The sequence below is a fragment of the Phaethon lepturus genome, unplaced genomic scaffold, assembly GCF_000687285.1.
Source record: "Phaethon lepturus isolate BGI_N335 unplaced genomic scaffold, ASM68728v1 scaffold1253, whole genome shotgun sequence".
NCBI classification, from domain to species: domain Eukaryota; kingdom Metazoa; phylum Chordata; class Aves; order Phaethontiformes; family Phaethontidae; genus Phaethon; species Phaethon lepturus.
In genome coordinates, this window is record NW_010529518.1 from 105,553 (window position 1) to 132,484 (window position 26,932).

Here is a 26,932-nt window from a genome sequence, read left to right on the forward strand (position 1 = left end):
TGTTCATCATGTCCAACACCTCTAAAAGATGCTCAGTGTTTCCCAAATGAACGGAAAAGGAAACTCCGAATTTTGCATCAAAAAAAAAGAGAAGTAAATAAAAAGACATCTTTCTCGCCCTAAGACTTGGCATTCAGACCACAGGTGTTTAATTTGTACCTCGTGCAGCCCAACACACCGTGCCATTCAGACGCCTGTCAGTAGAGCACGCTGCTGGCTGCTCCGCTTGTAGTAACCCATCATGTAATGGGTCCAGCCTTCAGTTAAGAAAAGCCATTTTGTAGTGTTGCAAAAAAGTATTTTTCTTTGGAGTGAAAAATGAAAAGTCTGAAGATAATCAAATTCTTATAATAGGACCGAGAAAAATGAGTGTACAGTAGGGCATTCTTCTGTTTACTTGTGAGCAAATTAAACTCTTCCCCTGCCACCTCCTGCAACACTTTGATTTTCACTGTGCTTGAGTGCAAGATCTTCAACAACTATGAAGCTTGTAGATGTCCAGCTTAAATGTCAGACCTCATTTTAAGGCTTACCTCACTTCTGTGATTAATTAGGAGAGAAATTTTAAAATATGATGGTCAGAGAAGTGACTCTCAAACATTCATGTGACTGAAGTTACACTTACTCACTGCTATGACTCTTCCGTAACAACCTGTTCAGCTGGTAAGCTACCAAGTTATTTTTCTAAGTGGTATTAATACATGTCCATCAAATTATGTCCTTACTGCCTTTGACAGCAACCGTGCAATAAAACACCCCATGATCAGCTGACAAATTCATAAGGTGCTCAGGCTGTAACAGACTCCAATTCTTTTTTCCTGCAGCATTTCAGATCTAACACAATTAAGCAGAAGCACTGTGGTGACTTTTCTGATAAAGATAGCATGTGCAACTCAAAAATACATGGGACCATAACCTGTTGTGTGTGCAGACACAATTTTCAGAACCAATGCATGGTGTAAAGACTGAATGTATCAGTGAATACAGACATTTCAGTATTTTAAGCCTGGGACTGGGGAGTGGTGAGCTAGTTTGGGAGGGGATCAGCTAAACACTCAGAAAAGAGAAAAGAGAGAAGAGATAATAAAAGATGGCTTTTCACACAAGGGCTCATAGTGGCACAAGTGGGAGTCATGAAGTGTCCCACAACCTAGAGAAAAGGACCAAGATGACAGGAACCAGCAAGAGCTAGCTTTTCACAGGAGCATGGCAGAAATTATAGATGGAGTGGGTAATGGTGGCCTTCATATTATGGAGATTGCCTAATATTTAACTAACTGCTCCTCACAAGAAAAAACATAGTGTTCCTGCTGAGTATGTAGTGCAGGCACACACACTTGAAATCACCTTGTTCCTTTAATTTAAAGCAAACTCAGCTCTGATTCAAAAATGAACCATGTTGCCATATATTTCACCATACCTCACAAAAAATGTCCTTTTTTTTGTCATCTCAGGTTACGTTCAAGTTTTCAAACACTTTTGTTTCCCTAAGCTCTCAGCACTCAGTTTTCCTCCTCTTCTTGAAAAACATGCACGCACCTACGCTCAGCCTCCAGGTTTGCAAAGCCCCGTAATATCAGGTTATTTTAATTAAGGGTGCTTTCCAAGTGGCTGTTGTATAGGTGCACTCCTCCCACAAACACAGGGTGAAAGGAGACCAATAGGGGAAGTAACACGTCCTTTGTTTCTGCATCGGTGGATAAAGAACCAACAAGCAAAGCTGGGAATTTCAGCAAATACAGAAAAGTGGGGTTTTGGCCACAATGCCCAGGAAATTGTATGCCTTGGAAGAAAGGCAATGTGTCAGTGGGATACAAAGTATTTCTTTGCTCAGAAATAATCATAATGGGTAGTTAGGTCTCATGTGGTTTTCTTGTTTCTTTTGTTGGTTGGTTTTGTTTTGGTTTTTTTTTCATTTATTGTTCCTAGCCCATATACACAAATAATTTATTTAACTAAATAACATAAAGGATGCCTGGCTTCAGAGGGGAATTCACTCATTACTGACCAAAGTGTCAACAGCTGGGTTTAACCGCTTGGGAACGCTTGCCATTTTCACCAGTGGGACTCAGAGGACCGAGTTCTCTTGGGAAAAGAAAAAAATATCAAAAACCCAGAGCAAAGGAAAACTGCAGAAGCCTCAAGTCCATTTGTTTAACAAAACCCAGCCGTTGCTTTTGGTGGGCAAACACTTCTTCTCAACGGATAGGGAAGGCGTCAAGAAAACGCACACAGGGAAAGCTTGGAGGCCACATAATGGTCTTACAGCACTCCAGAAATAATTAAGGACCGTATTCTTGGGAAAAGCAGTCTCATTAAATTGTTTTCAGATTGCCATTTTCTCACAGCTTCTCCCCCATCTTTCCCTTTCCACCAGCAATCTTGGAGCAATGAAAATATCAGTTTGGTTTCTGGTGCTTATATTCTCTTAAAAATGTCATTATTCAATTATTTGTCTATTGACCTAACGTCCAGTGGAGCAGATATTGTGAGCCTTCATTTAATGTTTTTAAATGCACTTCAGTCCACTTGTGATACAATAAAACTTTATTGAATTCTGTTCCCACATCACACTTACCATCCCTCACTTTTATTGATATGTGAGCCCATCTACTCTTCTGTCAGCAATGAAAGGAATATTTCTAGCAAAGAAATGACCTTTCCTTCCATCAATACAGCAATTGGAAAATGTGATTTCAGGTTCCATGTTTAAAAAGAAAAAAGTCTTAAGAAACGAAATGATGACCTATGCTCAAGTGTTGTTTTCCTTCCCCTTGTTAGCATTAAAGAAGCAGGAAAATCTCTGTAAACAACAAAGATATTTAGTGCCTTCATATCATTTGTTAGCTTATTTACTCAGAAAAACAGAAAGGAAGGGTAATTCATCCTTCCTCAGAAGCCACGAACATTTTTCACTTGCAGGAAACAGCCCTTTGAATAGATCTCCTAATATTAAGAGCTGGTGCAAGACTTGCTGCCTGGGTGTGACGCAAGTTACCACCGCAGTGGGATATGTCACACCTGAGGCACACATCTCGCTCCCTCCTGCTGCTGCCATCCTTTCCATCAATGGAGCAATGGGCTTGTCCTTGTTGCATCCCCATCTTTTTTCCACTTTGCCCAGCTCTATACCTTAAATTTTCAAAGTCTCTATTAAAACCCAGACTGTTTCTGAAGGACAACAGTGCACAAGTTACTCTGTGAACTCCAAGACCTAGAACATAGGAGAATTGAAAGCTCAGGAAAAACTGAGGGTAAATTTGACTCAGCTAGCTAAATCCCCTTTCCAACACCATGCTGGATCTTCAGGAGCCTGAACAGCTGTCTTTAGGGGGAAAAGAACAGAAAAAACTCTCCAAAATACCTCCGCGCTTTCAACTCACACCTTTTCAAAAACTGAAATAAAATCTAAATGCAGACAATCTCTAAGTTTCGGTCAAAGCCAGTAGGAGATAGCTGCTCACACATTGGAAAACCTCTCCCTGTTCTGACTTGGGTGTCATCCACAAATGGCAGCACTGCTGCTGTGGTCCATAAAGCACGTGTGCTCAGGAGAGCGAATGGAAGGCTTATCGGCCTTGAGTAGGTTGTTCTTTCTCTTCATCCATCTCAGAAATACATGCAGGACTACTAAAACATGGATGGTTTGAGCTGTAAAGCATTACATGCACACAAAGGCTGTATTTGCATAGGGAAAACCAACACGTTGGTTTGGATTTATCAGATTATCAATAGAAAACCTGGCTGCTTACAATGACAACTAGCTCAGCAGCTCTCCCACCAGCACTGGTCTTGCAAAATTGGACTTTCTTGCTCGTCACCAGTCTCATGTACAGCACTGGATAAACTGCTCGTCTGCTTTCTATGGTGGCTCATGAGTAAAATGGGAAGTCCCTTAGCACATCACAAAGATGAAATAAAAAAAATTACACTCCTAGATGTACTGGCACCATGACAACAGGACTGTACAAGCACCAGAAGAAGATGCTCTGCAATGACAGTGTTGACCTAGCTTGACAAAACCACCTCCACTACTGCTCTTCCCATTACCCATTTAACACTGCTGCATAAAGGGAGAAGGGGACAGGGAATGGATGCACCAGGAAAACAACAATGGCAACAGAGTAATGGATCAAAGGGACCCTTGCAAAGTGAGGTTTCTCATACTTACACACAGCATAACACAGCCTTAAATGCTGTTTCAGACATCTCTCCACAACATGTCATGTGTTCACAGCTGTGGCAATAGCAAACTGCAGGTCTGCAGTAGTACATATTTAATAGAAAACCACGGAAAAGTTCTCTTGGTCATTAATGATTAAAAGAAAGTTCAGTTTAAGAAAATTGGAGTAGTATTTTCAGTATTTTGGAAGAAAAGGGGTAGTATTTAAAGCAGGTATCAGAGAAATGAACACCACATGCCAAGGCCTGCTTGGAGGAAGACAGAATTGATTTGGTGACTGTTTCTGATACCAGAAAAATAGGACAATTGATGCCACTGAAGCCTATCAAATTATGCCTGGTATCTTTTCACCCACTGAAATCACCTGCTTTTCATTGTCAGAAGGCAGCAAGAAAAGTCCAAAGGTCCTTGTAATGATGGTTCATTTTTGTAGACAGCATCTGCCATCACATAAACTGACTACAGGATCAGGAAAATGAAGAGAGGATTGGGCTATCTGTATCATCATCTGTTGTCTTCCCCACATGTTGAGAGTAACTGCAGCATCATGCAACTCTCCTTGTCAGGGGTATCCCTAGTGAACGCACAGGAGATTTAAAAATATATGAGCTACTAAAGTTAGAATTGGTTTGTTTTCCCCCTCCTGAGAAGAAAGGGGGATGCTTTCCTCTTGATACAAGTTAGTGGTGGAAAAGTTAAAAATAAATAAATAAATAATAAAAAAAAAATCTCAAGAGGAGTGGCCTACCCAATAGAGTTTTAAATCGTCCATAATTTTAATTCGAGGGAGTGTATACACTAGCACTATATTGAGCATAAGTGCCTAAAAGTCAGTCCTAACAACATCTGTTAAACTGATGTTAAACTGAGACTCCTGAACACTGCTCTCTTGAGACGCATGCACACTCCCCTCTGCTGCCGAGCCAGCGCTTGGCTAAAGTGTCTCTCTTCATCCATAAGGAATAATTCAAAACCATAAGGAGTAACCCATCCAACCAGACAAAGCAAGCTGGAATTGCATGCAAGTACAAGTGGCTGCTGAAATATTAATTCCTTTGTTATGCAACTGCTGTGTTTCTTTAGGAGACAGACGTATGGCAGACGTGACCATTCACGAAGGACTCCGTGCATGACACCAGTCAAGCAAATGCCAGTGGCTCAGGAATGGTTTTCCCCAGCACTCCTCCAGTGGTGAGCAACGCCAGGGAGCCTGTAGAGCCCACTCCCCTCCTCCAGTGAAGCATCATGCCAGGTGATGATGCTAGACATGCTAGGTGTGGGCAGTAATGCTAAAAAAGCTGGACCTGAAAGGACTTGGGTAAACAGCCCAAATTTAGCTAGAGGGGCTGAAGCGCATGGGCTCGGTGACAAGAACCCAAGGGGACCAACTGACCCACAGCAAATGGCAGAGGCATCACCAAGGGCATCAAGGGGGAAACATTTCAATCATCAGATGTAGCTTTGGTCCAACTATACCCTTGCTGACCTCCTTGTCAGTGCTGACACCTTCCCCATTGCTTGGATGGCTTTCACTTGTGAGGCACTCCTGGGGCTCTGGCAAGGAACATCTGCAAAGTCAAGCTGACCATTTTCAGAGGGAAGAAATGGAGACTGTAACAAAGCCAGGCAGAGACTGAGGTACGAAAAAAATAGAAAGGAGCCCAAGGTTTCCCACTCCATGTCTACAGATGAAGGGACACAGTTGAGCTGAATGCAACCAACTTTCCTGGTGCTACACTGAATAACAATGCATGAAGATTTAACCCAAAATTTGCTAGGCAATGCAGAACAACGAGCCCAGGAGATTGGATTCTATTTTACAACGTTCTTGCCCCTCATTCCCCTTACCCCCAACTCTACTCACAGAGGCACTATATTTGATTCATAAACAAATGGAGGAAACAGCCATCAAAGCTACTAACTTAATTGCAAAGGCAGCATGGCTTGTTGTGGTGGTTGTTTTTTTCCCCACATTCAGATCATTAAAACATACTCAATCCCTACTGTATGTTTGGTACTGAGCAACCTCTCACAAGAGTTATTTTACATCTTGTACATAGGGCTGATTAACACCTCGGGGCATAATATTCACATATTATCTTTCTCACAAGGCACCACTATTCCTCTTTGTTTTATATGCAACAAAGGCTACAGAGGGGTACTAGGTAATGACTATTCCTTTACCAGCCCCGTCTCAGGAGGGAACAGTATACCTCATGCAAATCACAAAAATAAATACAACCTGCTATGATAAGTACAAACCAACCCACCTTGCCCTCCCCATGCACAGAATGGAATAACTCCAAACTGGTAATTTTTGCCCTATGAGCTCACTAGGGCAAATCCTAAGCCCCTCATGTCACTCTTTCTATGGGTTTAATAGCTCACCCCATAAAAAAATATTCCATCACTACATTTAGAAGCTTCACATTTTTGTTTAGAAAAGTCAATTATGGACATGCTGAACCCCCTGCCAGCAGAGACAGAGTCCCTCAGCAGAGAGGGTCCCCTTTGCTCAGAGAGGTGGTCTTAGCCACATCCCTCACCTTCCAGTTTCACAAGGAAAACCTCACACAGACTTTCCATCCACCTCGCAGGCAGGCAGCCACCTCCTGCGTGAGGGACAGGGACCACTCGATGGGTTGTAAGTTCTTGCTTCTCCTCCGGACAGCGTGCCTGTTGTTTCTCAGCCACATTTGCTCTCCTACAGCTCATGCTCGAGGCAATGAAGAAGATACTCTTCGTCCTTGCACCAAATCCTGGGTTTCCGCAAATTGGAGGCTCCTGCTGCTCTCTCAATACAACTCTGTGGCTTGAAAGCATCCATTACCATACCTGCTTTATTGTTTTGAGAGGTGTGCTATGAGCTTTGGCCTACTCAAACTTAAAACCTAGAAATAGTGCTGTTATTCACCGCTCAGCCCTTTATGACTGCTAATAAAAAATGTACTCCTAGTATTACTGTTTTTACTTCTTTTTTGAGGGATGCCATTTTTGACAATAGGACCATAACTGTGTCTCACAAATATGGTTTCTACATGTATTGCGTTTGTGTGGCCAGGTTTTGGTAGTGAGGGGAGGGGGTGCTTCAGGGGCGGCTTCTGTGAGAAGTTGCTAGAAGCTTCCCTTGTGTCAAATAGAGCCAATGCCAGCTGGCTCCAAGATGGACCTGCTGCTGGCCAAGGCCAAGCCCATCAGCAATGGTGGTAGCACTTCTGGGATAACATATTTAAGAAGAGGGGAAAAAAAAAACTGTGCAACTGCAGCCGGAGAGAGGAGTGAGAATGTGTGAGAGCAGCAGCCCTGCATCCCCCAGGTCAGAGCAGAAGGAGGGGCAGGACGGGCTCCAGGCGCCGGAGCAGAGGTTCCCCGGCAGCCCTTGGGGAAGCCCATGATGAGGCAGGCTGTCCCCCTGCAGCCCATGGAGCTCCACGGTGGAGCAGATCCCCACCTGCAGACCAGGGAGGACCCCACGCTGGAGCAGGTGGATGCCTGAAGGAGGCTGTGACCCCATGGGAAGCCCACGCTGGAGCAGGCTCCTGGCAGCACCTGTGGACTCATGGAGAGAGAGGAGCCCATGCCGGAGCAGGTTTGCTGGCAGGGCTTGTGACCCTATGAAAGGGACCCATGCTAGAGCAGTTTGTGGGTGCAAGAAGTGCAGCCTGTGGAAAGGACTCATGTTGGAGAAGTTCGTGGAGGGCTGTCTCCCATGGGAGGGACCCCCTGCTGGAGCAGGGGAAGACTGTGAGGAGTCCTCCCGCTGTGGAGGAAGGAGCGGCGGAGACAATGTGTGATGAACTGACCTCAATCCCCACTCCCCATCTCCCTGTGCCAATGGCGGGGAGCACGTAGAGAAAATCGGGAGTGAAGTTGAGCCTGGGAAGAAGGGAGGGGTGGGGGGAAGGTGTTTTTAAGATTTGTGTTTAGTTCTCATTACCCTACTGACTTGATTGGTAATAAATTAAATTAATTTTCCCCAAGTTGAGTCTGTTTTGCCTGTGACAGTAATTGCTGAATGATCTCTCCCTGTCCTTATTTCGACCCACGAGCTTTTTGTTATATTTTCTCTTCCCAGCTGAGAATGGGAGCAGCTTGGGTGGGCACCTGGCATCCAGCCAGGGTCAGCCCACCACAACAGAGAAAGCAAGTTCTGAGGTACACTTAACTTTTTGTAGCTCTGACATTTTCCATTTGGCGCATATTGCTGTAATCCCAAATGACTGTCTTTGTACCCTCAAAAATTCAGGCTAAATAGCTTGCCTGTAATTTGCCCTCATAACTTTGCAAGCTTAGGAATTAGTATTTTCTACCATAAAACATCAAATTTCCCAAAACATTAGCTTTCTACTTCCTCAGCGATACAATACTGTATTTAAGGCACTTATCAAATGTCACCAATTACATGGACGTAGGTCGGTCAAAGCGCACTGCTATACAATTACAAGCGTAAAACTCTGGAAAGAGACCCTAAAAGCTAGCAATAATGTTTCATTCTTCTGGTCTGCTTTCACTCATGGGGCTTCCCAAGTGTTTTCCAAAAGGTGATATGTCACCGTTACACTGAACAACAATAATGTGGGGCACTATTACGGTATTTTTAGGGTATTTTAGGGCATTTTTAACCTAAGCACAAATCTTGCACAGAGGACAATTTTTCTTATCAGCTCAGTCTCATATGAGGTACACGGTTTGTCACTGAGGATTTACTTGCCCTCGAGCAACAAGAGACAAGCTCAAGACTGGCCCAGTCTCCACAATAAATCAGATCTCTATTAAAGAAACAAATGCAAATATATCAAGACACATACTGTAAGGGACACATTCGTACTGCACTTCCAGGTACTTGTATGTCCCAGGGCAAGGGTCTGGAAACACATCAGGGCCAGCCACAACTGCACATTGGGTACGATTACTGCATCTGAAAAACAAGAAGAGAGAGAGTCAGAAAACAATCCAGACAGAAGGACAGGTCAAGAGCTTGAGCAGCCCCTCCAGTGTCAACAGGATTGAAGATGCAGAAGCCAGGACTTCAGCATCAGCTGGGGAAGCTTGCCAGAAAGCGCGCAAAGGCTGATGGCAAACACTGGTGTCTTCATCAGCTTATTGCCAAAAGAGAAGAGGTATGGTGGCACAACCCCTTCTCCTCTAAGCAGCTGTTACAGCACGAGGAGGTATATCTTTAAAACCAAATTGAGAGGAAGATTTAAAAAAAAATGATTACATGTATGTGATTCTGTACTTCTTGAAACCCAAACTCCATCATAATGACCTCAACTAACCTTGAATACCAGCATCCCCCACCAAATGAAATGCAAAGACTAAACCAACAACATTTGTGGAAAAAATAATCATTGTATATTTCATAGCAGTCGTAAGAAATATTTTTTACAAAATATTTATAAAGTGTTTCCACAAAAACAGTCATTTTGAATAATGCTGTTTAATGAAAAGCAAAAACTAGAAACAGCAACACTTGAGTGAAAAAAAAAATCACCAAATAAGCTGTCTAAACCCCAAAATATTCGTTTTTCATACACGGCCAACACACTTGCATTACTTATAAATGGCTAAGTTTTATTCAATCATCCTGCCCAGCAAAATGTGTCTCCTGAGATGATTTTTTTTTTTTTCAACAGTGAGAACAATGTTCACTTCAGATCTTGCCGTACAACCGCACAGAGAAAGAAGTGACTCTGCTCACTGCAGTAAGCATCTTTCAGGTTAAGAGGACACACACATACAGAGGTTGGGCCCTGTGAGATGCTTTCCTTGTGGCACATATGACTCACGTTCATGGGTGACTGATTGTGCACATGTGGAAACCCACATTTACCTCTGCTTTCGTAGTACAAGCACCTCTATGTACAAGTTCTGTGTATTTTGGGGATGCAACAGCCTTTAACAAACAGTGGTTCTATCTGCTTGTTTCTTTAAAGGAAAAAAAAAAAGAGAGAGAAAAAGAGAGAGAGAAAAAGATTATTAATCCTTTATTTTTATGCCTTTGCATGCCAGAAAGAGACCTCCTATGGGCTAGACCACTGCATTTACTTTCTCTGAGACACTGCTGCCTCTGATGTGACATGGGACCCCTGACCATCCTGCTCTTCTGGCAGAAGCCGTGACATCCAGCGCAGAACTCATTTAGGTCTGCAGTGGAAATGCTTCATGTTTACCTGAGGCCATAGTTTGTCAGCCTTAATGAGGATTTTATTTGAGTCTATAAATTAAAATTGATTTATTAGTGACTGCCTTAAGCTCCATAATTTCTTTAATTTTATGGAAAGATTAATAAGAGCTGATACGCTTGCTCATTGGGCTGTTTTGCTGGATAATAATAAGAATCCAGAGGGCTGGGATGTTCTCATGTTTTCTAGCTGAAAGATGATAGTTATCACAGCAAGTGACTAGTTTTATCATATACACAGAAAAACAATTTTATTAACAAGAAGGATAACTTTGTTGTCTTCCCCCTTGCTACTTATAGACAGGTGGCTTGGCTGGAATATCACAGGTAGCTTGGACCATGCAAGTGGGCAGTCTTCCAGGAGAGACTTTGAACATCATCCAAAACTTCACTTTCAACAAAAATCCTTTACTGGGCTCAATGTGCCTTTCAAAAAGCAGTTGCACTGGCCTAATCAATACTTTGTCTGGATGTAGGGACAGCTCTGGCCACGTTACATAGAATAAGAGCAACGGATCAAAGAGAAGCTTCAAAATCACAAGTCAGGATCCAAAATTATGAGGAATTGGAAGTGGAAGGAGGAACAGACACACCTAGGATCCATCTGCATGTTTTCTTTCTTTCTGTCTGTCAGGAAGCATCTGCTTTGAATGGCCAAGTGTTTCCTTGCAGCCATTTCTTTTTTATGCAAGAACTTGGACACAAAAAACAGAAGCAAAAGCATGCAACCTAGAAAGCTCCAGGTTTATAACCAACATTTCAAAAAACTCGGTTTAGAAGTTGAAGGCTGTGAACACCAGCTTTAACTTCCCCAAATACATGCTGCCTTCTAGAATATCACCAAAGAGAGTAAAAGCACCATGATACAAGGGGCTGAGTGAGGAACATGGGATGTTTCTGTATGGGCTTTCCCACCCACCTCTAGCAAGTCCTGAAGTCCCCTTGCATGTCCCTGGATCAAGGGATGGCAAAGACTGAGTCTACCTAGCACAGAAAATCAAAAGAAGGTGAGAACAAATTGTCAGTGCCACCTTGGGGGGGAAACAACAAAAAACCAAATGAAAAACTCCCAAATAAAAGCTCAAATACTATGCGGTGTCAGTACCTCACAAAATTTGGAAAAAAGGACTTATACAAAAAACACACACCAAAACCAGAAAAACTCAACCTCCTCTCTTTTTCACACTCATTTCATATGGGCAGCAAAACTGTGTCTGGCACTTGGCATTTCAAGTTTCCTTTTATCACCCCAGGGTGAAACATGCAGGTTCCCATTGCAGCACACTTAAGGGATGAGGACAATTAGGACTAAAAACCTTAGGAAAAAACCCTAATACCTGTTCAACCAACTATTACTGTCAAACATCAGGCTACAAAAATTTTAAGGGGAGAAAGAGGTAAAAAACACTCATCATTAAAGCTCTGGTTGCTGTGCCCTTGCTCATGCTTTTTCCTGCTTTTACAACAGCTTCTTGGTTCCTTCAGTTTTGTCATATTTCTTCCCAGAGAGATTAGAGGCCCAGGTGACACTAAGTGACACAGAAAAAGAGATGTGCAAAAGAAGATGCATCTGTAGCCTTAAAAAGAGAGGGGAAAAAAACCAAACATGTAAACATGCCTTACTCCATTCCCAGCAAACCAGCCCATGGGCTCTTCTTTGTAAATGATGGGACTTTGAACATTGAATCTTGGGATTTCTCAGCACTTGGGTCTTAGTAATACTCCCTCCAAACTCCTGCAAGTCGTGAGGCTCGATGCTGGGTATTGACCTTTCCAGTCAATGCAACAAAGATCCCTTGCTTTTATTTTGGGTTTTTTGGAGGTGGCTTTTTCCTCCTTTTTCTTTTTTTCTCCATTCTTGAAGGAAGACCTTTGCTAACTGGAGCCACAGTTCACAGTGAGAACCAGCACTGCATCAGATCAAGTATAAATTTGTCTCTTCTACAGGGCAATCGCAGAAACACTACCCAACTCCCTTAGCTTTACACTAGAAATGGCAGCTCTGCATATCTTGCTAGATTCCCCTCCAACCGGGCAGAAACTATTTGCATCACTGGCCCTAGCATAACTGTATGCCAAAAAAATACAGTCACCTTTTTTACATCCTTCTATACCTCTTATTACCATCTTTTGACAAGTGCCTCTAATTTCTAGCACTGATTCATCAGCTCCTTCAAATAAAACGACTTCTCTTTCCCTTGTGTTGCCCTCATGTCACAACTTTCTTAAGCAACCCCTGGCCTCTCACGGTATTTTCTCATTATCCATATGCTCTGGATACTGTAAACAAGAGAACTGTGGGAGGAATCTGTGAATTTGGGGAACCATATAGACAATTTTATGCCTATTAAAAAAGCAGCTTCCATTTTATTAGTTTGTACAACATTTTAAGGCAAATGTTCTGCAGACACAGAAGAATTGAAGGAGCCCCACAAGTGGTTTTAGTTCCCTTTATTGCTATTTATCATGAAATCTGACAAGGAATTTATAGCCATCCTGTTGTTTGGGGTTGCTTTGTTTTATTTTGAAGTCTTCATTTCTACCTGCAATCATTCCTCTCTCCCTGTTCCTCCCTGAAGTGCAAGGTGGGTACATGAAGATAGAGCCTGCTTCTTGGAGACCCTGCACATCTCCAGCCACCTCTCTAATTGCTGCTGGGATTCGTGGACACTTTGCCTAGATGAAGAGAGTCCACACAGCTCACCAGAAATAACTCACCGTGCTGCCACAGCATTCAGGCTAGCAAGGCAAAAAAACTGCTGCATTTTCCATTCTGCAAGATCTGGAAAATGTGATTTGCCAGTGCCTGGGTTCTTCTGTAAATGCTTGCGTTGGTGCAAAGTGTGCTCAATGAAAAGGCCAGTATCTCACATGCACTTAGCCAAGGTGCAGATGCCTACCAAAACTAACCAAGAGATCAGAAACCAAAGCATAACCCGAGATCTGCATTTTCACCCCAACTTGAGAGATTGACAGCAACATACATTCCTGTATGTTCAGGAAAGGAGAATACCCCAAACCCTCCTAAAAATCAGTCCAAGGTACTCAACAGCCTTTGAGGACCCAGCATCTCATAGCCAGAAGTTCATGTTATTCACATATATGTTTTGGAGAGGAAAAATTACCTCCTGGGAAAAGTGTAAATTGCCCCAGTCACAAGAAAAATAAAAAAGAAAAAAGAAAAAAAAAGGGTTCTTTACACCTTCTTTCCAGCTACATTTATTCCTACTTATGAAGGTACCCGTTTTGTCTTTCAGAGGTGGAAAAATATTTATCCTAGAAGAGAGCTGTCAATCCAGTGTAACACATACACTGTAACAGAAAACATGGATTATTTTTGCAGAACTTCTCCAAGTTCCAGTGGAAAATTACTTTCAAGAGTTTTAATGTGCAATAGTAATAACAATTCATGTGGCATTTGTTTTGCATTTATAGCAGTGGGACTGAAGGAAGCATTTGAGTTCAGAATCAGCTGCAGGGCTCAACTCTGCTTACAACTTTCAGTTCAGACTTTAAAAAAAAAACAAACAACCCCAAAAAACAACACCAAAACTTCATTTCCCTTCAGCGAACTTCCATTCCTTCTCCCTGGCAATACTTTTCTGATTTTTAAGTGACAAGGTTGTCTTGTGATAGTGAGGCAGAAACACTTTAAGACATAAACAGCTGCTTATTCCTGTGCTGACATCTTTGATTTTTTCCAATGCTGACATTGTTGATATATTTACCAAAAGAGAAAGAAAGGAAAAAATAATAGTTTGGCAGATGATGTTTATTTTAAGCCTTTCCAGAAACTTTAATAGCACAGACATGTCAACAGCATCAGGCTAGACATGTCTGGGGCAATATGTTTGCCAGAACAAAAATGCAAAGGCAGCACAAAATAAAAGAGCAATCCCAAACAAAAGCCTTTCAGCATTAATCATTGCAGGCACAATACCAGTAAGTTCTCCAGCTCCCCATCCAGGTGGGGACCATTTGCCCCACACAAGAAAAACAGATGCCAAAACAATGGTGACATGTGCCCGTTGTGCGAGGGACGCCAAGAGAAGAGCAACCAGAAATCCGTGCACAGGTCCACAACAAACCTAGAGGCTCAAACATCCATTTTATCCCCAACACATCCTCTCTCTCCTGGTCCCTATCCTCTAGAGACAAGCCTTTCTGAGGTGGAGCAGTGCTTTCTGCAACACCGTGGCCGGGAGCTCCGGCAGACAGGGTGTATTGGAAACCACTACAAATGGTGAAGCCACTCACTCCCTCTGAATCCGCAACCAGACTGTCAGAGTCCAGGACTAGGCTCTTAAATACTGTGAAGATCAGAAAATTTCAGGCTGCGTGACCATGGATTTGTGAGCTTGGATTTGTACATAAAGCACTGAGCTGCCATATCCATCCATTGCTGCCGCTAACAAACCCTGCTCGTAGCTGGTGCTACCCTCCACCTACAGCAACTTATAACAAGGGACTCTTAATGCCCACATGTGCTGATCAAACCAGCTCACCTGCATTCATGAACACCAGTTGCCAAAAAAAAAAAAATATACTCTTTCTCTCTCCCCCCTCAACTGAAACACCTACTTTACATAGACTTGTTTTCTTCTGCAAAGACAAGGCATCATGTGCCTAGGCACGCTAATATAGCCAAGACATCAATATCTAAGCCTCTTTCTCAAGGTCTATTATACTTTTCTAATGGTTTTACAGTAAGAGACAGACTTAATTCATTATCTTTCATGGCTACGCTGCAAGACATCTTTTTCCTTCTCTGGAACACAAAAATCTCCTTTCTGGATGACTGCTTTAAGAAAGAGGCTGTCACAGCAAATAAGTCAGCCAGGAGTGTGCTCTCCCCTGTCAATATGTGATATTTCCAAATCAACCCTTTAGGAAGGGCCAAGAGAAAAAAAAAAAAAAAATAATGCCCTGGAGAAAGTAAACAGGAAGCAAAGAGAAATTTCACTCAAAAGTTGAGTTAATGTGGTGGCTTGCAAATAAGGGGGAAAAGACCAAAAAAAAGGCAAGAAGAGAAGGGAGGCAGTGGAGGGTGGAGAGGGGAGAACAGAACTGCAAGCCCTGCAAAAAGCCTTTGGTTCACCACATTTGCTTTCAATAACGCACTGCACAAAAGCAAAGCTAAATCCTCCGCCTGTTTAGCTTCCAGAAACAAAGAATTCCTCAACAGAATCTTTTTCTGCCTGTGCAAAAGCTTAAAAGCAAAGGATCTAATGGCAGGGAGATGAAAATCCAGTTACTCTAACATTTTCTTCACTATGAATGGGCCTTTTTATTGATCTTTCAGAGCACAGAGAAGCTGGCTTTCCAACCTCTGCTGTGATATAATTATCTGCGGTGTTTAATACTAGCACAGACGAGTCCCACTACACACTGCATTTTGTTGTTTTATTGATGGGTTTTAATTATCTATCCAGGTGCTAGAGCTGTCAGATAGGCTGCTGCTTATGTGATCAAACTAATACAAGGAGAGGCAGAGCACTCTAACTGCAGCCTCACCAAGCGCCTTTGTGGAGATATGCCAACAAGATACACTTAAACTGCTACGATTATTGTAAAATCTTATGACGTTTCATGGGAAAAAAGACTCCTCTTTCTATAGCCTCAACCCATTTTGTTCTTCTGATTATTATTTTATATTAAGAAAAGCAAAATTGAAGAAAAACAAACCACCAAAACTCCAGCCAGCCAAACAGCAGAAAAAATCCTACAGAGCCAAACCAAATTCAAGCTGTAAAGGTCACTGAGGGGATTACCTTGATATATTATGGAGAGCCTGGGAGCAAGATGGAAAACAGGTCCTGGAAATAATTTAAATGCCAGTTTTACATAGGAAAAAAGAAAAAGTAATTATGCTGTTTCAACTCATTGATAAGGCCCTTAAAATTTAACAAGAAGCATTTAACAGCAAATTCACAAGATTTAACAGATTTAATGGCAATTTAGGGCACCCCTGCACATGTTGCATCTGCTCTGCTGCCAAGGACTCCCCAGCTCAGGAAGCCGAGGTGTGGGGCAGGACCTGCCAGCAGGGATGCCCTGGCTCATCACCACCCTCCAAAGGAAGGTCCCTCCAAGCAATGAAAGTTTTTTCTTCTGTATTTCATCATGTAATGTCTCTTACATTTTATAGTTTCCTTGGATTTCTTTCTGTCCCATCTCTTTGCAATTAACACAGCAAGAAGGAAAGCTGAAATCCCCAAAGGCAATGAATGTGTACCCCAATAGGAAAACCTGCCGAGTGCCTTGTGGTAATGTGCCTGGTTATAGCACCCCTGTGGCAACAGGGAACCTGGATGCAAGCCTGGTGCAAGAAACACTCATCGTTAGCACAAGAATAACCAAAAAAACTATCTGTCCAAGGCATTGGGTATATTTGGACAAAAGGTTCAGGTCAGCATGGAAAACAGATATGCACTGAGCCCATCTCAAACAGTCATGGTGTTGCTCCAGCTGCAAGGAGCTGAGGACATAAGCAAGGCCAGGTTTGCAATATAGGCTAAGATCTTTTATTGGATACCGGTCCGTAGGGCTGAAAACCAAACCAGGCAAGCCTTAAGGCTGTAAAGCTCATCTTTTGAAGAACTACATCTGCCCTTTTACAGGTACTCTACTTCTCCCAACTCCATAAACTTCTGTAGCACCCTAATAAAAATCCACTTTACAAAACATTGACAGGATATTTGGAGAGGAGAGTAAACACTTAAAACAAACCAACCAATAAAAGGCTCGTCAGTTTAGCCAGACTTAACACTAGTTAAAATAACTGCGAACAGAAAACAATCTGGCTTTTAATATGGGTTAGGAGGTCAAATTAAAGGCTAAAGGAGGTCTGGGCTGAATTTCAGCTGGCGCTCCACATTACTTTGTCTTCATTGCCATTTCAACACAAGTCAATGTGAGTTAAAGCTCATTCTTTCTTCTTCTTTAATGCAGCTACCCAGAGCTGAGATAGCCAGATCAAGTGGCAAAGGATTATTTTCTCTACAACAGCTCTGAAGCGTGTTCAGACACTTGGTCTACCATTACCTACCTATCTACTGAGTCCACAACACAGGGAGATGATGCTGTGTCAGACACCAAGGTGCTGCAGCCCTGTAGCACCTCGAGGTATGAACCTGCTGCTCAGCACTGGCTAAGCAAAAAACAAATGGGAACACGAACATTTGCTTCCACTACATCCCCCTCCACTAACTGTGCTGCCATTTACTGTCACCACCCAATGTCCCTGCCCCAGCCACTGACTGATGCCTGCAAAAGGAAAAACTGAGATTAGAGAATATTGTTTCTAAACTGGCTAAAGTAATCTGTATTTATGGGCTGGTAAGTTTAATGTATTAGCCTTTCACCTCTGCGAATAGGGTTAAAGAAAGGTTTTGGGCCAAAATAATTTGTACTGCACTCCATCTCAAATTTGACATAATAATTGAATGACTGAATGAAACAAAAATGAATACATCCAAACAGTGCAGGAGGTCAAAGCCAGGCAACTCCCTGATGAACTCAGGAGTGAACCGAAGGCATCCATGCAGCACTGTTTCTAAAACCCACAGCAACCTCTCTCTTCATCTGTCTTGCCAATGGCATGATACTGATGTGATTTTTGAGTGAAGGTCCATAGATTTTAGTTAAGGAAGCAATCGCCCCTCAGCCTCTTGGCGGGGAAGCTTCCCAACCAACTGAGATATAGGATCAACATGGGACAGCTTATGGCTTTAGCATCATGCTTAAATCAGTTCAGACAAAAAGATAATACTAGTGAGTAAAACAAACAGCCCGCCAGGGCCATATGCTATTACTGTAGCACCTATTAATGGTGCCCGATTTTGTACAGCACCATGTGCAAAGGAGTCTTGGCCCTGTCTGTGTCTCAGGCATTAAAGCTGTACAAATAAGAAGCAGAAACAAACCAAACTTTCTCAAAAAATAATCCTGAAATGAACTAAATATGTTTTTGATATTCAAAAGGGATTTTTAAAAAATTTATTCCAATGTAGCCAACTCCATCTCTTTGATCTTCAGCCCAAAGCTTGAATAAAGGCAGCCTGCACTTTGATTCTAAGCTCAAGAGAAAGCACAGCATCACAAAACCTTCATACGCTTCCCAGCCCAGCATTGCCCAGACAAAGCATATATGGAAGCAAATGGTAAGAGAAAAAAAAAAAAAAAGGCCTAATCTTAGATACATTACTTGAAACCGCTGTTGCGAAGTTCCTCAAAATGTCTAAACATAGCACTGAACTTTCATCAGCTCCAACAAGGCTTTCTCACACTGTGCTCAGCGCTAAGCTGAGGGAAGTCAGGGACCACACACCCTTGCCCTCCCACCACCCCATTCCTTCCTCATTTGTCCTTCCTAGGGCAGTTTTCAGCATCTCTCTCTCTCTAGCTCAGTTTTCAGCTATATATGCCCACCAGCTGTTCTTCTGCCCCACCCTATCTGGTCACCATCCTGAAAAGGACACTGCTTGCTCGTTACATACCTTATCTGCCTTTACAAAATATGGTTAAAAGACAAACAGATTTGGCTAAAAAGAATATTCTGAGAAAAAGTCTGATAGGAAAACAGCCTCTGAACATCTGTGGGACAACAACTGGTAGGAACAGAGCAACAGGGCTTCTGCAAAACCTCAAGTCTTCTTTGTGAAGATGTAAAAAATACTTTGTTAGTGGAGGATTGGCTACTTCATACTTCATACTACAGAGCCTGCCTAATGCTGTAATCACAGAATTAAACTTACTTGCTGTACATAAGAAAGCTTCCTTTGAGGTAGCTAAACCTCAAAGGCCAAGTTTTGCAGAAAGACTCTGCCTTCCACTGGAACTGATTTTTTCCAAAGAGTTGGTTCTTCTTGGAGGAGCTACAAAAAGACCCAGCTGTTTGAGTATGGCCTGGGACTCCTCAGTTCTCATGGACAGCAGTGAAGCTGCCGGATATTAAGTATTTTGCAGGCAGCAGGCTGTGTTACGGAGTGCATAACCACTTTGGTAATCCAACCCTGATAGCTCTGCGGAAAAAATCCCACCTGCCTGCCTGGGATTGCACGGGAGCCTTAGGTGGGGCAGAAACTGGGAAATCCACATTCCAGAGCATGGAGCATGTCTCTGGCAAGTCAACTTTAAAATATGTGACTGATGCTGCTCAGACATACTAGCTGAAGTCCAGGGAGATGGATGAAAGGGTAAAGATGCAGGATAAATTCATCAGATGTCTCCATAAATCATTTCTATAGTTCACATTTGTTCTCTGCCTTTCATTACTTACATTTCTAAAGCCACTGGGTGCCTTGGTGCAGTGGATCTAATAAAAAGGAAGATAAAGTTTAACATCCCTTTTTGAAACATCTTAAAATGATCTAGCTTTCTTCTGAATGTTAATGGCAAGCATTACAAGAAACACACTGTCTCAAAACAATTCACTGGGGCTGGAAGCAAATGCAGAGTCCCGCTGTAGCCTTGAAATTCACAGTCCTGCCCACCCCACCCCCAACTGGTATAAAAGATCTTATTTCTAGCCCTAATGTTTTGGCAGCTTTTACTTTGTCACTGAATCCTTCCATGGCTTTGCACAGACCCTCTGACTCAGGGGCGAAATTCCATACTCAAGAAGAGGAGGAAATATTTTTGGAGATTGGCAGTTTGGAAAAGAATCTGAGCTGCCTGACAGCTGTTCGGAGACATGGGATGCCAGAGGGGTCCCAGCAGAGCATACAGTATTACACACACGCTCACGCACAGAAAATCATTAAAGTTTCTGTCTCTAAAGTTTCACATTTAATGAAAGAAAGAGAGGGAGAAATCTGGAGAATTCTTGGGTTATATTAACAGCTAATGATATTCCCTTTGCCAAGAGTGCAGCCCTGGGAAGCTCACCGACAGCAATGGGGGGACCCAGGAAAATGCCAGTGGGTCCAGGCGGTGTGGCGAAGGAGAGCCATCCTTCCTTTTCTCCCTGCCATGTCCCCAGGGGGGTCGGAATTGAGCAGAGAGCTTACTGTTTCATGGCTGGAGTTGTTCTACGACAGAAGCAAGGACCTTTATAACAGAGTTTAATCCGTTGTAGGTTAAACAAAACAAATGACTGCACAAGTGAGCAATTAAAGAGCATTCCACAGCCAACACTCGGGAGAGCTGCGCCATTGATTAATTAGGTTCAAAGGGCCAAGGTTAACCTCACAGTCCCTTGAGAGAGAGACCACTTAGCCCCTTTAAAAATGAAAAAAATTAAAAAAAAAAAATCAGCATTCTTATTTAACACTTGAGCATCAGTTAAACAGCTGCTTAAGCAGTGGAACAATTACTTGGGACTGACCTACATTCAGCTGTATCACTTTATTACATTCAGTAGAAACTTAATTAAGCTTCTCTTACTTAATAAAAGCAAATAAAATCCTCCATTTTATGACAAGGAGCTGCACTGCTACAGCCATGTGAAGCTTTCGAATTTGGCAGTGGGGTTTCCCAAGGGACTGTGGCTCCCACTATCACATTATTCCTCGTTGCATTTGAGGTATAAGAAGATACGGGGTATTTTTACACATTAATGCTCCTTGAGGCGTGCTGGGTCACTCTGCTAGCTACCACTAAGGTGAAGAGGACCATAGCCTCTGATACCTGCTCTGTTTCCTTATATAAGACCTACTGTACCTGTGCAATATAGTCTAATCCCAACCACATCATGGGCTAGATCATGAGTACTTCAGTCCTGCCAGGAGGAAGGCTTCACTTCACTATTCACTTCCCTACCAGAAACAAGAAAGCAACCTGTTCCTGGGACAAAAAAAAACCATACTGCTGGCCGTATAGTTGCTCTTCCCCATGGACCTGATCCACACCCCAGTGAATTCAGTGGGTGAACAGTAATTTACAGGCACCACTGACTATTAACAGGGTCTGAGCTGGGTAGCAGGAGTGTACAATCAAGGATACTTCCCCATTACGAAAATACACAAAGAGTTTCACCAGTTCATGTTACCAAAGAGACACCCCAAATCATTCATCCAAAGCCTCCCTTGAATATTAAGGTTGTAAAAAATTGTTAATGAAAAGACCACCCCACACGTGGCCCACATTCAGCTACGCTCATCCATTGTAACTATGCCCAACTTCTCTACAGGATCATCATCCACGCGCTACATCCTCATTACCCTCCTCCCTAAAATGCTCATCTTTCCCACCTCTTCTCCAGCCCTCACACAAATAGCTCCCCTGCTCTGACTTACCAAAAGATCCAGTTTGGGGGAGAAAATCCATCCCCAGCCTTGTACAAGTAATGAAAGTCAGCACTTAAACTGTAAGCAGCCAGACAAAAACACTCACCAGCTGCCCAGACCCTCCGGGCTTTCATTGAACCGGCTGCGGATGCCCAGACAAACCCTGGAAGCTTTGGTGAGGTCATGGGAAAATTTCTTCCCCATGAGGGAGAAAACCCAAAAAGCGTCCCTTGCTGAGCAGAGGCTGTGGCCAGGCAGCTCTTCAGCACTGGCACCACAGCCAGAAAATGACTTCTGAACACATGCAGGCTCCTTCCATGTTTCCCAGCCAAGGGGTAACTTGCCAACTGGCTTTTAGTCCTACTGAACTCTGTGCAGGGTTCTTAAGACTATGAGACTGCTACTGGACTTTTTGCCACGTCCAATTCCACCTGTGACCTGTTGACATTTATATTTGTAAATATCGCTATTCTCTCAAGAAGACAGAGACATGGGTGCAGAAGTGACAGCTGTGCTCCCCTGAAGCCACCAAGGAGCGGTTCCTCCAGCCTCATGACACAGGGGCCCTTGCATCAGCTCAACAACTCACAGAAACTTTAATAATGCCATGACACCTCCCAGGGTTAAAAAAATCACAAGGTGCTCTGAAGTTCTGGCACCCCATCAGGACTATTAGTGCTGAAATCCGCATGGTCTGATGGTGCCTTGTCCCTCACACCTACTTTGTTCAGCATCACAGATTTTGTTCAGGATCTGAAAGAGTTGGATTTAATCCCATTGGATGGCCATAAACCCTTAGTTCCCATCCTCTTTTTCTTAGTTCCCATCACTTTTTCTGAGTAATTGAGGATGCACTTTGGTAGGGACTGAAAATGGCATCCTAGCTTTATAGTGTATGTTGGACTGCTAGAGTAAAGTATCAGGCAGGCTCTGCTACGTGGCTGGTGAATACTTGACCAATCAATGAATAGGCAAGAGCAGCAACGGAAAAAGTGATACATTCAGTTCCATGTAATGCATTAAAATTGTGGTGACTTAAAATCCTGTAGTACTTTGGTAGTCCATTTTTGCAGCCTGGCTGTAATGAGGAGTGGTGGTGAATGGTATCTCGGGTGCTGGAGAGTAAGCAGTCAGGGATGAGGACATCTCAACTCAGCTTCGGGGTTAAAGAAGGCAATAAAAATAACAGGTGACTGACAGAATTTTATTTTCTTTGTTAGTGTAGACAAGACTAGCATGTTAAGTCACAGGTAGCATTCAAATTCTTCCTTCTTTTCCTCAGTTCATCTGTGGAAAGTCAATTCTTTTTCAAATGTTGAGAAGATGAGGCTTTTCCTCATGTCATCAGTGCCTTTAACAGCATTCATCTCACTCCAGGCTTTTTGAAGTGTGTATAAATAGCCAGTGCCCCTCAGTATACTGAATTAGCCAGTACAGGCATATGGACAGTGCTGAGAAACAGTTCAGTGTGAACAGATTGACAGGCAAACCCTAAAATATTGACCAACTAGGAAATCCCCTCTGTCCCAACCAGCCTCATCCTATCTGTCACTCCCTGCAACCAAGAAGCCTGGGAAAGAGACACTTCAGTTTTCCAGTTAACTGCTACCTATCTGCTAGTGCCAGGGGCTTGGACTTGATTCTGCAGCCTCTGCCTTTACAAATACTCTGACAACTCTCTCAAAAAGCCAGAGAGCCTCATCTCACTTACTCCAACATGACTGAGTAAATAAATAATGCTATTTATGCACTGCACACCATTTGTCAACCCATTTGTCATTTCCGATCTTTCATTGCTCATGCAGTAAAACTATGTGGGATTTTATTCAAACTTCCCTTGCAGGTGTGATGAATGCTTTATTTATACAGCAGCATTTCATCTCACAGAACTGTTACTATGCAAATACAGGCCTTTAAGTCCCTGTGTGCTATAAGCAGAAGGTGTAAAGAGAGATGAAAACTAGAGGCAGCACTGTAATTAAAGCCAAAGGGGGAATCATGGATGGCTCAGCTAAAACTGGGGAATGCGTGCCAGAGAAAACATACCACTTCAGAAGCGTTCACTCCTCATCATCAGGCAAGGTGAAAAACATGGACCCATTCTCAAAAACCTTCTTAAAGGTCAGCATGATGCTGTTAATCCCTGCTCAGCTTATCAGAGCACCTACGGCATCAGCACCCATTGTATATAGCAAGCACATTATTTCAAGTCAAACCATCTCCCATTGACTGCCCGAATGGCAATTTTGGTCCAGGACTGAAAAACCTGGAAGCAGATGCTGCTACAAATAACTACAGTTGAGCAAGGCATGAATAAATTCCCTTGCACAGTGTCTTCTAGTAGCCAGAAGACCAGACAAAAAGCAGCGAAGAGGCCTCTACTGTGATTTCTGCTGCAAGACAGAGAGACCTTGTGAGGGGTGTCATCTCTGGTCTTCCGCAAAATGGGAAGCATTATATTAACCTCCCTGCAAAGTGTTTTGAGAGCCACAGATATTAAAAAAAAAAAAACCATCAACACAAAAAACCCCAAAAAACAAAAAACTTTTATTACCATCTACTGATATATGAAATCTGCTACCCAAACCTGCTGAAACCCACAGGGTCTCCTCTGGAAGTAAAGCACTGTTGCAATGAAGGGCATCAGAACCCATCTCTGGTTTATACTTTGCATCACAGTCACCACAGTAAGGCTTGAGTTTCATTCACTCATGCCAAGTGCTTCCCTGCCCTACAGGAGCTTCACAACCATTTGACTCAAGCCAGTCTGCAGTAAAAAGTTTAAAAGATCAGCCCCAAACCAGTCCCCCTGTTTCTTGGAAGGAACTTCCTTGGCAGTTTTTCCCATGAGGGCAAAAATCTCATCAGCTCCAGCATGATCTTCCTGGCAACTCCTGGTTTCTTCAGATAAATCTGAAAGAGCTACCATCAATTCTCATATTTTTGAGGGTGTAGGGTAAAGAAAATATGAAAGAAACAACTGTGGATCAATTTCAGATACCTTGATATCAAACCTCTCCTTTCACCACTTCCTTTTTAAATTTCAAGGGGGGGGATTTAGGGGTGGGATTCATAAAGAACTGTGTAAACAGGCAACAGACTCATGTTTATTGCCTAAGAAATAAAAGATTAGAATTGACAAATGGAGAGGGTTTTGGAGACACAGATGCTACAATCATTTTAATATAATTTGGATTTCCAAATCAGTAATTACTCTATCACATATTTATAATTTTGTAGATGCTACTAGAAATGCTGATGTCTTTTTCTATGCATAGTAATGAGCAACAACAAGGGCTGTTAATATAAAGCCTGTAATGTTTGTATTCATATGTAAATAGATTATGTAAACGTTTTAGACATTTCTCACTAAAATGCTGAGTTCTAATCTAAGTGGCTCCATTCCTAAACTAGAAAATCGCACTCTGCATAGAAATTGTTTACTAGTCTGTCAGCAAAGCTGCCAAAGCAGAGAGCTGAATTTATAGGGGGATTTACATCTCACCATTAGATGTGATATCAGAGTAACTGGTAACTTATAAATGCCCAAACAGATATGCAAGCTGATATTTAGAAAGTTGCTTGCTTGCACGTGGTGGCACACACATTCCACACACATGCACCTTCTGTGTACACATATGCACAAGCACAGGCACCTTTTTGGGAGACTGTTTGAGGAATGAAATAATGTTTGATTTAATTAAACTAACTTAGTTAAGCTGATACAAACCCCTGGTTAAGAGTGCAGAATCAGTTTAGTTTCTACCTGCTCCTAACTGACTTATGATAAAACTGAATAAGGCACATTAAAACAGCAACACGTGTCTCCAAGCAGGAGTAAATTACACAAATTTAAAACCACAGCTCTAGTTAACTCCAAATTATGCTAGGGATAAAAGATGGAAGGAAGAAAAAAAAGTGGGCTAAAACGCCCTAAGACCACCCTTTTCACCTCAGGATGTTACCATTTTTCTTCTCCCCCTTCCACTCAAGCACCCGTAACTGCAGCCTTCACGGTGGTGCATAGAGAGCTCAGTGGACTCACGCAGGCCATTTCTAACTCAGCTGGAACATGGATACATCACCATGATACTGTCCTTTTCAGGACTTAGTGCCTACTGAAGCAAAACCCTAGGTCTCTCTCCTCTTTGAGCATCATATAACTAACTTCAGTGATATCCGTTCTCAGCTCTGTGATGTAGAGAATCACATCTTGAGACTTTCCTTGGTGACTCCAACAAATCAAATCCAGCCTCATCCTTTTCTCTTCTTCTTGAACGTATATATTTGCAAAGATAATTTAGTGCCAGTAAAGGCTTTGGAAAGACAGCTCAGAGGTGCCCATGGCTCCGCTATAGCACATGAGTAACTCCCATTTGTATAGGAGACAATAGATGTCGTCTTTTCATCGGCAAAAATGAAATGGAAATTAAAAGGAAGAAAACAGCCTGCTGTTGCTCCAGCAACTTTCAGCATCTTCTACCATCTAGGGATAGTATTTTCAAGAGCTGTTCATTCTTTCACTTTTGATGAGTCTGCTAGAGGCAGCTACTGGCATTTTGACCTTGCTCTCTCCTACCTTCCCTGCCCCTCCTTCTTCCCTACTTTCCCTTTGCTCCACTTTGAAGAACTCCCACACTGCTCCTAGAATGGTATTAAGACCTAAAGAGACAAGGTACATTTACATCTCATGCAATCATAGCTTTACTCATCCTGCCCTCTTAACCACTGCCTTCAAACAAAGTAAAGCAACATCAGTCATGCCACAAAAACAACAGGGAGAGAAAAGTCTGACACCCATACCCAAGAAGTTGAATTATTGCCATTTCCCTGGTGAGCTGCAGTGGGATGACCTGTGAAAAACAAGGTAGCTTCCACTGGAAATAGGAGAAAGAAAAGAAATAAAAGGCAGACGGCTCTACAGAAAAAGTGTAATAAATTTCTTCAGGCCAGAAGTGTAGACTTTATTAACATCCCTGCCAAGAACAGTTACTCACATGAGTAAAATTAAGAGGACTACTGACTAGGTGAGTAAATCCATGCCCATTTTGTTTCCAAGGAAAGAAATTCACCCCATCAAGGCTCTGTTTGTACACTGGAATACCAGTTTTGATTTCAGCAGCTATTCCAGTCCCCAGCACAGTGAATTAAACCCACTGTGGTTTTGCCCCTGCTATTACCTTTGTGCAAAGGAGTACCCTGATGCCCAGTGCTAAGAAACTAGGTCATAGGCTACTTTAGGTTTTTATTCCCTTTTAAAGGGGACGCTCTTGAATGTGATAAATGGTCAGCACTTTCTTGTGATGATGTAAGTGTTAAAACCTGGTTGCATCTAAA

The 26,932-nt window shown here is 42.6% G+C and overlaps 1 protein-coding gene across 1 annotated transcript in view; it reads right to left on the minus strand.

The window, feature by feature from the left end:
• LOC104618373 (latrophilin-3) overlaps positions 1-26,932 on the minus strand; it is a gene marked incomplete at both ends in the record, with an annotated part of 132,536 nt that overhangs the window by 65,153 nt on the left and 40,451 nt on the right. Inside the window, one exon of the mRNA XM_010283948.1 lies at positions 8,992-9,101. Coding sequence (XP_010282250.1) covers positions 8,992-9,101 — 110 coding nt within the window. The remainder of the gene's footprint in view (positions 1-8,991; positions 9,102-26,932) is intronic.